At 37.5% G+C, this 11,363-nt stretch overlaps 1 protein-coding gene across 1 annotated transcript; it reads right to left on the bottom strand.

Annotated features, from left to right (window-relative positions):
• Positions 1-1,791: 1,791 nt before the first annotated feature.
• On the bottom strand, positions 1,792-10,532 carry vps72b (vacuolar protein sorting 72 homolog b). Its single transcript, XM_066683420.1, has 7 exons — positions 10,244-10,532; positions 10,011-10,156; positions 9,295-9,447; positions 8,480-8,603; positions 7,139-7,315; positions 4,521-4,665; positions 1,792-3,924 (listed from the first exon to the last, which is right to left on the bottom strand). The coding sequence occupies exons 2-7, from the start codon at positions 10,125-10,127 to the stop codon at positions 3,492-3,494; spliced, it is 1,149 nt and encodes a 382-aa protein (XP_066539517.1). The 5' UTR covers positions 10,128-10,156; positions 10,244-10,532; the 3' UTR covers positions 1,792-3,491.
• Between the last annotated feature and the right edge of the window lie 831 nt (positions 10,533-11,363).

The raw sequence follows: 11,363 nt of genomic DNA, 5'->3' as shown, positions 1-11,363 counted from the left end.
TTGATTTTAAAAATCCTGTTTGCGGATTTTATTTTGTGTAAAACTGTTGACAAAACTTTAATGTCAGACATATAGACTGACAAAGATGTGCAAACACACACACACACACACACACACACACACACACACACACAAACACACACACACACATTCTCGGTAGAGAATTTTTTCCAGGAGAATAGATTCTGATAATATACAAAGATAAACATAAACATTCTGATGCCTAATGCCAGGTGTGGACTAGAGGAAGTCCCTAAGCATTGTGCTGTGGAGCAGTGGAACTGTGTTCTCTAGAATATTCTCTAGAAGTGTGTTCCATCCAATGCTTTTGGGATGACTTTGGGAGTTGGAGACAAAGTGTTGTGATCATTCAATATCCTGACCTCATTATTGCTCTTGTTGGTGAATGCAATCAAATCCTCACCACTGCGGTGAGGATTTGATTGCATTCACCAACAAGAGCTCAGAAATCTAGTAGAAAGTCTTTCCTGGATTGCCTCTCACTCCAACAAATGCAGGATTTAAAAAATAAATACCCATGAATTCTGAAGAAACCATGAATGAACAGCTGTTGCAGTCCTTTTTTCCATATAGTACAGGGAGTTGTGCATGCGCCCCTTTCAGTGTGTCTACTTTAAACCTGCTTTAAAGCTTATGCGCCTGGATGAGCCCAGTCCATGTGGCCAGCTGCTATTGCTGCTGGCAAGCATCACTAAACCACAGCAAAGTGTGTGTTGCTCTTAAGTTTTTAATGTCATGTGGCACTGTTTTGCAGCAGAAGCTCAGTGCCACAGTGGCATGTGCACCACACTTTGCTGTTAGTATACAGCATGTCTTTATACTCCTTTACATTACATTGTCTGCAACCACTTATACAGTTCAGGGTCGCGGTGGGTCCAGAGCCTTCCTGGAATCATACCTGGCACAAGGCAGGAATACACCCTGGAGGGGGCGCCAGTCCTTCACAAGGCAACACACACTCACACCTACAGTCACTCAAAGTGGGACTTGAACTCACAACCTCCAGGTCCTGCGACGCTACCTGCTGCGTCTGAGTAAAACTTTTGAGGTGCATATGGATTCTTCTGCTGAAATACTAAAGTCATATTTGCCAGTTGCTTTAAATAATTTATCTTCATATTTTTGTCCTATTTTTTAAATTTGTGAGTCCATTTTTTAAAGCTGTGAGCTTGATAACAAGTCATATAAATTTATATGCAGCGGGTCGGAGCACTGGAGTGTAGTGCATGAAAAATGAATTGCTAAGGACCGTCAGGACAGGGACACTGTAGTATTGTATTTATCTGTTGAGTGTTTGAAATTTAAAATCTCGTAAGCTCAAGCCCCCACCATCTGGTACAAAACAAAACTTTCAACACATTCCAGATCTTGTACACTTCATGCCCACTTTACAGTGGCAACTTTGCATTGGCAACTTAGTGATTTACGTATTTGCATTGCATTCCTTTAATGCTGTGTTTTGTTTGCTGTGTAAATGCTGTGATCTAACTCAGAGGGCCACCATATTAATCAGTGTAAAGTTGCAATCCTCACATATACACAGCCCGTCCAACCAGAGCTTCTTTTGAGACATTTATGTGAGGACAACATGTAAAGATGTATTAAAGTGCAAAATCCAACCCTTGACCTCTGATGAACTCTGTGCAACTCTGAGTGACTCACAAGCTTCCAGAATATTCTGGTTAGATTTCATTTGGGTTTGGAAATCTTGTTACACAACATCAACCAACAACAAAAACACTAAGAAAAAAAAAAGAAGAAGAAAGAAACAGCACTTATATATTTACTGCATACTGTAATAAGTATCAGTTTTACACAAACAAATCAGTCAGCAGTTAGTGAAAATACAAAAAATGTCTTTGAGCATTTGCACATAAACAACATAAATGAAATAACAAAGTGCATCTCAGTATTTCACAATCATTACCAGACTGAATGTAATCTACTGACTATAAATGAACATAACTGAATATATCAGGTGAAATCCATGAACACGCAAAACCAAAACAAATCTGAGAACAGAATTATGTTAAACATTAAATTTAGGACACTAAAAACTACAGCGTATCTACTGCAGTAGACAGCTGAAATCCTGGGACTGTTAAGTACTGTAGTACAATACTCAGACTTTGCTTTCTCCATGAACTTCTGTCCATAGATAATCAATTAAACATTATTAGCCAGAATATAAAGCTTTACACCAGGATGAAACATTATTTTGAATCTCTTAAAAGAACAAGATCTAATTAAAAGTAATATTGTCACTTTACTGTTTCAATGTTTCCTCAGGCTATCAGATGTTAAAGGAATGCTAGCTACATAAGGACCCCATCCCACAATACATTTTTTATGAACATTTTCTAAACAGTTAGCATGCACAAGATGTTTTAAAATATCTTAAGAATAAATACATTTTATAGCACTTGTGCTATTACTCTGTTAGTCAGTGCATATGCATGTGCTGTAAAGTCCATATGTAGGAAGCTTTCAAAGAAAGTGTTACCATAAAGATTTTAGTTTTTGTATCCCACTAGTTAAAAGCACTTAACACAATAAACATTTGAGAATCTATTGAGCTGAAATTTTACATAATTAACATAAATACTTACATCTCAAATAAAGCATGAGTGGGGTATAAAGGCAGAGTGAACATTGCCAAATGTTCTGTTTGGTTTCTTCATTTAGATTTGGGTTCTTATGATATATAAAAAAGACAGGAAACAAATTAAAAGGATTGAGCAAGACAAAAATAGCTTCTCTCATGACATGTGATTAACACTTAATCAGTCTTCAGTTTACATTCAATTAATGAGCAATTTTTTTAAAATATGTACATAAAAACCTTATGTAGTAGAGTAGGTAAAGTGCAGGACAGTTTATCACAATCATTAACACAGGATAACGTAAACTACTGACTGTAAACATAGAGCATTATACACAATATAATTATAAACAGGTTAATGACAGAATCAATACAATCTGACAAAAACAGTGGTAGTGCATGGCCCCAGACAAATAACAATCCTGTGACAACTTGCTGCTCTATGTGAACTTACCTGTAAGACAGGTTAAAATAAAAAAGACTATTCCTACTCAGTGCCTTCGCTCCAGACCCACTTCATACAGTTCATTCTATAGCCAAAGGTTTGTGAACACGTGCTTACATAGGCGTTTGACATGAAGGCAATATGCAGCTGGTCCAGGGTATCCCCGTTAACTTTATATGCTTTTCTAGGGAAACTGGAAAATGTGTATATGCACAATGTATATACCTTAAAAAAACTGAATTAAGTAATTAATCAATAACTACATACTTTTGGACATAAAGGGTATTTAAAAAGAGGCTTGTAAATGTTAGATTTTCATTTCATATATTGATAAGTGTGTAGGTGTGGAGAAAATAAAAAAATATGTTAAAAAATAAACAAGCTTTTTCTTGTTCATCTAAACCATATTTTTCTCCCACCTTCCTACATGCCTTGTTTGATGATAATCTTCTGCCGCAGGCTCTTTGCTGGCGGTTCTGTGGGGAGAGTGGCACCAGGACCTGGCAGACCGTGAGCTGCCACATATTTCTTGTAAGCCTCTCGGATGATCTTGAAGGCTCTGAGGTTAGCATACGGAATGTCTGTGATTGGGTCGCGGTATAGGGCTGGTTTGTGAGTGACTGGACACACTTCTCTGACAGGGACGCGGGGGGCTGAGGTTTTAGGAAAGAAGGACTGGAAGGTGTCTTCATCACTGAAGGTGATGAATGTGCGAGAGCATCTGCTTCCTCCTGGTTGTGGAGCAGCAGGAAAAGATGCTGGTTGGCCAGGGAGGGTGGCCTCAGATTGAGGTAATGCTTCAGATCCAGCTCCAGGACCAGGTCCAGGATGAGACTGCTGGGGGTCCTGGTCCAAACTATAAATCAGGTATAAATTCAGTTCACTGGTGTGTGTTTGAATTTCTAAAAATTTCTTTAGAATTCAAACTTTATCAGTTATTTTATTTCATTAAAGGAAATTATGTACTGCAGCTAAAAAAGAAATTGCTCGACATATTTCTCAGGCAGACTGACTGGTCATTACCTTTAAGAGCAAGCACCCCAAACTATAATTTAAAAAAAAAACTGTAACTAGAAAAAAATATATGTAGTTTAAAAAAACTTAGTTAAAAAAAAATCAAATAAATTGAGATTTGTATAAATTTAGTACAGATAGTTTCTATGATTTATGAACATTCATATATTTTTAATCATTAGAGAGGAATCAGTAGGGGGCAATTATTACTATGCACTGAAAAAAACAAACTGTTATTTAGCTATTCTAAACAATGAACTTGTTGATATCAGATGTATGAAGCTGCACTGAAAATACATCATTTCTCTTGTTACTTGTTTAAAATGCACATAGTTAAATGCACAAAATAACTGCATAAACAAGATCTTTTATTTGTAAGAGTAGCGAAACATTTAAATAGAAAAGCAGCAAATGAGTCAGCCCAACAAAAAATCTTACCCCTCCACATCTACGTTCTCCTCTTTGAAAAATGGGTCAGAAACCAGAGGCATCAGTACAGAGTGGTAGCGAATGACTGGGCCCACACACTGACGCTTTTTATGGACATGCTTCTTCTTATCAGCCTCCAGACGCTCATAGTTCTCTACAAAAAAACAACAACATAAGAAACAACAAGAAATATTGATGTTCAGCAGATATATATAGCAGAAGTTATATTTTTAAAAAGTGTACTTTTCCCCTTTTTGGTATACAGATGCATTTCAATAAATTAGAATATCATCAAAACGTTCATTTTTTTTCAGTAATTCAGTTCAAAAAGTGAAACTCACATTGTATACATTAATTACAAACAGAGTGATCTATAGCCAAAAAAAAAAACCCAAAGTTATTATCTCAGAAAAAAGTAGAATAAACAACACAAAACACTTGCAAAGGTTTCCTAAGCCTTCAAAATGGTCCCTTAGTCTGGTTCACTAGGCTACACAGTCATGGAGAAGACTGCTGACTTGACAGATGTCCAGAAGGCAGTCATTGACACCTTCCTGCTGTATACAAGCATTTTAATGGAAAGTTAAGTGGAAGGAAAGTTTGGTAAAAAAAAAAAAAAAAAAGGTGCACAAGCAACACGGATAACCTCAGCTTTGAAAGGATTGTCAAATTCCATTCAAAAAAAATTTGTGGGAGATTCAAAGAGTGGACTACTGCTGGAGTCAGTGCTTCAAGAGCCACCACACACAGACGTATCCAGGACATGGGCTACAACTGTCGCATTCCTTGTGTCAAGCCACTCATGACCCAGAGACAATGTCAGAAGCATCTTACCTGGGCCAAGGAGTAAAAGGATTAGACTGTTTCTCATTGGTCCAAAGTTTTGTTTTTAGATAAAAGTGAATTTTTCATTTAATTTAGAAATCAAGGTCCTAGAGTCTGGAGGAACAGTGGAGAGGGGCACAATCCAAGCTGCTTGAGTTTAGCATGAAGTTTCTACAATCAGTGATGGCTTGGGGAGCCATGTCATCTGCTGGTGTTGGTCCACTGTGTTACATCAAGTCTACAAAGAAATCCCTCTGCTGACAAGCTTCATGGAGATGTGGATTTCATTTTCCAGCAGGCACCTGTCCACACTTCCAAAAGTACCAATAACTGGTTTAATAACCACAGTATCACTGAGCTTGATTGGCCAGCAAACTCACCCCTTAGTCTAATATATCATATATATTATATATTTTATATATAAATCTTATATAATATTGTAACTTTCTGAGATAATGAATTTTGAGATTTCATTGGTTGTAAGCCACACTCATCAACATTAAAAGAAATAAAGGTTTTAAATAGATCACTCTGTTAGTAATGAATATATATAATATACATGTTTCACTTCTTGAACTGAATTTCTAAAATAAATTAACTTTTTGATGATATTCTAATTCATTGAGATGCACCTGTACACCCCTCTCATGCATGTACATGACTTATGGCAGTATTCACTCAAAAGACCACTTAGCATATTTAGCCAGGAATGCTCCACAGTCAGTATGCATGAAGCTTGTCTGATGCACACAGGAGAAGTGTAAAAACATCTTGCAATCTTTTTAGACTAGTGATGCAACTGAGAAGTAAGAAGAAGCCTTATATATATAGCGTCAATAAGCTATGACTAAATCATTAGAAAAGGGGCAACAATACATTTTTAACAACATCTGGTGTCATTGATGCAACACACTGAAATGATTAAATATAGTAAATGATCTACAAGTCAGTTTTTAAAGTGACCTCATAAAGTCAGTAGTACCGACTCTCATCTGTGATTCATTGCACTGCCAATTTGTATATAATGAACTGCATTATATAATTGGGTTTAAAAATATATTACAAGTTGACAAACCATGTTAATTATGATCACAGTTTCTGATCTTATGGTTTGCTGTCACTTTTTCAATATTTAAATTCTAAAGCTGGGGTTTTCATATGCAGTTGTGTAGGCCAGTCTCCAGCATAGTGTGGTACGGCCTCTACTCCAATGCTCTGACTACACCTGTTAGTTAGTTAGGGCTTGTGCTGACCTCCAGGGCTATGACATCAAGAGCAGTGGCCTTCCATTCGCCTCTCCCATGACAAAGTCCTGATTTAGCAAAGAGGTTCCAACAGGCCAAAAAGATGCAGCTTTGGCAGTTCAATTATTTCTCCATTGTCTGTAGCTGCATCCAGTTCAGGGTTGTAACGGGTCCAGAACCTACCTGGAGCCATTGGGCACAAGGCTGGATCACACCCTGGACAGGGCGCCAGTCCATCACCAGGCATCACACTCTAAAATACTGACTTACACGCTCACAACTGTGGACAATTTTGAGTAGCCAATGGACCTATTAACATCTGTATTTTGACTGCAAGAGTTTGGAGAGGCCATAAAGACTGACTTCTGAGTGGACTGTAAGATGTTCTAACAGCTCAGGGGGGGGGGGGGGGTGGGACACTGTCCAAACTGTGTTTGGATGATGAAACTCTGAACGCAACTGAAGGTATTGTTGGGCATTGGAAGGAGTAATTTGAGGAACTCCTAAACCTCAGAGAGTTCCATTCTATGCAGGAAGTAGAGCCAGAATTTTCCTCACCCAATGAACGCAGGTTAATCTCTGCTGTCAACTTGGCCTCAGCCAGGAGTTCTGCTTGGGTCAAAGGACGTTCGTGGCGAGTGCCCTTTCTTCTCCGTGGAGCCACCTGTCTCTCCTGTAGCCTCAGGTAGGTCAGCCGTGTGTGCTCAGTAGTGGACTGCCGCACAGACTTTCTGTCTAAGACAGAAATGCAATACATCATACGTCTGATTGTTTTTCACAGTCAATTATTGGTCTCTGATCAGGCTGTGGTTCAATAATAGTACCATAGATCTAACCTTGACCAGTTCGTCTCTTCCCACATGAAAATTGTATCAACACTCATCATAATAATCAGATCAACAGACCCTGGTCAAAACATAATGCAGATATCCTCAACAAAAATTGGTGAGGTCGTACAAGCCTGTATTTATAAAAATCAGGCCTATGATTCACAAATCTGTGAATCTATGACCTACATTTTCAGTCTTGGTTCAAATAATTGATTAATTTCTAATTCCTCAGTCCCACTCGGAATTTAATCAGTCCTACAATCTTTGCAAGGGCTTTTTGTCGAAACATCACCTTAATTCTGCATTAAAATGAGGGCAGTTGTTCAAAAGCAATTATTGCCATGTTGAGAAAGAGAACTGACAGACTACTAAAGAGGACAAATATACAGTACTGTGCAAAAGGTTTAGGCACCAGAGACTTATAAAGCTATTTAGCTGAACACTAAGTTGTTTTTTGCTAAAAAAAAAACAAACAAATAACACCCAACATTAGAATAAGACCAAATAACATTATTCCAGTGTGATATTCTGTGTGTGAATGTGTTGGTTTAACTTTTTCCAGCTCTCTCCTCGTGGAGTAAATACTGTGTGCTGTTGATTTAACAAATTCATGCGATCAAGGAGAATCTGAACAAAACATTGCTCTTCAAACTCCTTCACACCGACTACTTTATAGAAAAAGAAATATTATTTCTTATTTTTTTTATAATTTATTTGTATATACTGTGATTATACATGACTTTATACAAGCACCACGCTTACTGAGAAGGCATTAGTTTAAATATATATAATTATCTTAGGTTCTGAACAGTGCTGTATATTCTGTAAATGGTAACAATAGTGAAAATGTGACCATTCTGGTCCTCTATTAAAATATTTAAATTGTTCTCCAAAATACTATACGCAATTACTCTGTCGTGAAGATTACACATTAATTATATATGATAATTATGCAATTATTCAAATTATTTTATGTCACTTTATTGTGATGTTAGATATTCATATAGTTTCCATAGTGTTTGATTTCATAAATGATGTAATATGAAAAGGAGAGCAGAGGGAATGTTACTTTTGCTGATGTCTTCCTGTAGCTCCAGAGCTTTGTGTTTGTCAGTCTTGGTCCTCTCTGTCCTCCTGGGGAGCTCGCTCACCTTTTTAGGCTTGGGTTTGGGTTTGACAGCTTTAATGGGCTCCTGACCAAGAATAAGCCACATGGTACAAAAAAAAACAGGGAAATATTCATTTATTATCTGTACTAACCACCTCACAGACTCACAGTTTCAAAAATAAAAATGTACTCTTTGTGCCAATTCAGAGTGAGTGCATAACACATGGTTGCTTTCCAGTTAAGACGTGTATCTCAGCTGTTGGCTTTTTTTAGTTCACTACATCATTTGAACACAGCAGATGTCCTTCACACTGTGGTAAAATTTCATGATGAATGAACCAATAGAAATGCTCCAGAATTGTTTGATATAAAATGTTTTTACATTGACTTCCATTGAAAGTTAAAAAGGTTTGTCCTTTCAAGATGTTTAAAGATACTATTTTGGGACATGTTTTTAATTGGACAGATTTGAAATAATATTTTATAACATACAGTATGATGAATAAGTTTAAAACACTTAAATGGATGTGCACAGATTGGCAGTTACATGGTGTAATTCTCGTTAAATATGAGGGCTAAACTAATTAGCATAACTGATATAAACAGATTCAACTGGAACCAGTGCAGTGCAGTATGTGAAATAGTTAATAAGAATCAAAGATTTCATTGTTTTTGTGCAAAATATCATGTATCGTGGTATTTTGCCATGTCGTCCACCTACAATAAGCACACAGGACATTAGACCTTAGAAAAAGAATCAACCCATCAGGTAGCACCTTGTAGGCCTTAGTAACCACTCTACTCTTCCTTCGAGGTCCATCTTCCTCCTGCTCACTGTCAGGTTCTTCTCCTTCATCGATGTCAAAGTCACTGTCCACCTCGTCCTCTGTGTCTGAAAGGTCTCCTTTATATTCATCATCTCCAGACTCCTACAACAATCACATATGAGGTTCCGTTATTCTTATATCATGTGTTCAAATTGTCCAAACACTACTTTTAATGAGTGAACTCTGCTATTTTAGGGTGCATTATAGATCCAGATATTTAACCGCACACAGAGTTTAGAGTGCTAGAACTAATAAAATGCTAGTGCAAATGTACTGGACCATGTATTTATAATTATATAAGTTTATCACATTATTTATTTAGAATCACATTATAACAAGAATATTCTCATAATTATAGAATCTCCCTGAAATGAGGTATCAGACCTCACTGTGAAGATAGGTCCTTGCTATTAATATATTTATGTTCTCATTGCTATGAGATATGAAATACTTTCTCAGTTTTGAGGTAATATAGGATCACAATTTTAAGAGACATTGTGGTGTGATCTCATTATTCTCATTATGAGATTTCATGCAATATTTTTAAGAAACTTTCATTTCTGTGAATTACAAGGCTAAGTGACAGAAACGTGCTTCCAGACGTTTAGCCCAGGTAGAGATGCTGTGTTTCAGGTTGATTGTGCTGATAAAGAGAGGCCCCTCACGTCGTTGAATCCTCCGTAGGTGGTCTTATAGAACTCGTCTTCCTCCTCGGCGTCCAGCAGCTTGGACATGCGGCTCCCGGCGTTCTTCCGCGGAGCCCGAGAGAAAGCGAGACTCATTTTTAACGTCCTCACCACTCACAGACAGACTACACAAAAACATAAAAACAAAAAAATAAAAAACAAACAAACAGCTCGTCCCGAGGGTAACGATAAACTGTCACATGTAACGTTACCTCCACTGAGAGGCGCACCACCGGAGAGCAGAGGGTTTAACGTTAGCAATAATGTCATTTACAGTCGCCAGCACAGTTGACCTCGATAGGAATTCATTCAATGCATGTGCTGTGGAAATGAAAATATCACCAAATATACCAATAACAACCCGCGTATCACTAAATGACAGTCTCGCTAATGCGCATAAAAGCACAATCGATGGAAATGATCTTATTCAGACCAAACTAATGGAGCCAGGGCTGATTCGGTCGCTTCGCAGGCAGGTGGCGACAGAACTCCTAGAGGAAGTGAACTTACTCCTACTCTCCAGGCGAATAACGTAAGAAATCATGAGCCAAAAATACAGCCGAGCATTTCCAGTTTAAAACTTAGACACCAATCGCAGTAACCTGCATGCCAGGGCATTCACGCAGCTGGAAAGCAGCAGGTAGCATGAAATTCTTTGCGTTGTTTTGGTTTCTTCCCACAATCAAAAAAACAGGCTGGTTGGAGGACTGGCCTTTAAAAATGCAGGTGTTCGTGTGAATGAAATGGTGAATGTGCATACCTCCATACCTTGCATGCTTCAACTATGAATAAACATCTTACTTAACTATTTTTGAACAATATATAGTGCAGTGGTGTGCTGTTTTGACATTGGCCTGACACATATATATGGATTGAGTGCCTTATATCTCATGAAGTAAATGTGAATGGGTGAGGCTAAAATGCTGAATTTAGGCTAAACAAGTAGATTTGTAAATGCATTAATTTGTATGACAATGCACAGTCACTATGACAATGTATTTACATATCAATATATGCTCCTATGTATGAACTGGGGAGTGAATGCTGTGTTTTGAAATCTGAACAATGTTTACAAACTAAACAAAACTCTTATTCCATAACAGTGAGTAAAATATGTTTCCTATGGTTTTGGCTTCTTATGAAATGTTGTGCTGTACTTTGAAAGTTTACAATATTCAACCCAAATATACTGGTAAAAATAAATCTTTCTTATTACTGTAATGTTTTTTGGACATTACACAAGTACACTGTGTACTAGTGACTGTGCACAGGATCTTGCTTGTCCTCCTGCGTTGACAATATACCAGCACCAACACCAGTTTTCATTTTTAG

The sequence above is a fragment of the Hoplias malabaricus genome, chromosome 10 (assembly GCF_029633855.1).
Source record: "Hoplias malabaricus isolate fHopMal1 chromosome 10, fHopMal1.hap1, whole genome shotgun sequence".
In the NCBI taxonomy this organism is placed as follows: domain Eukaryota; kingdom Metazoa; phylum Chordata; class Actinopteri; order Characiformes; family Erythrinidae; genus Hoplias; species Hoplias malabaricus.
The sequence above is the reverse complement of the archived record's forward strand: the minus strand, read 5'-3'. Positions and strand labels throughout refer to the sequence as shown.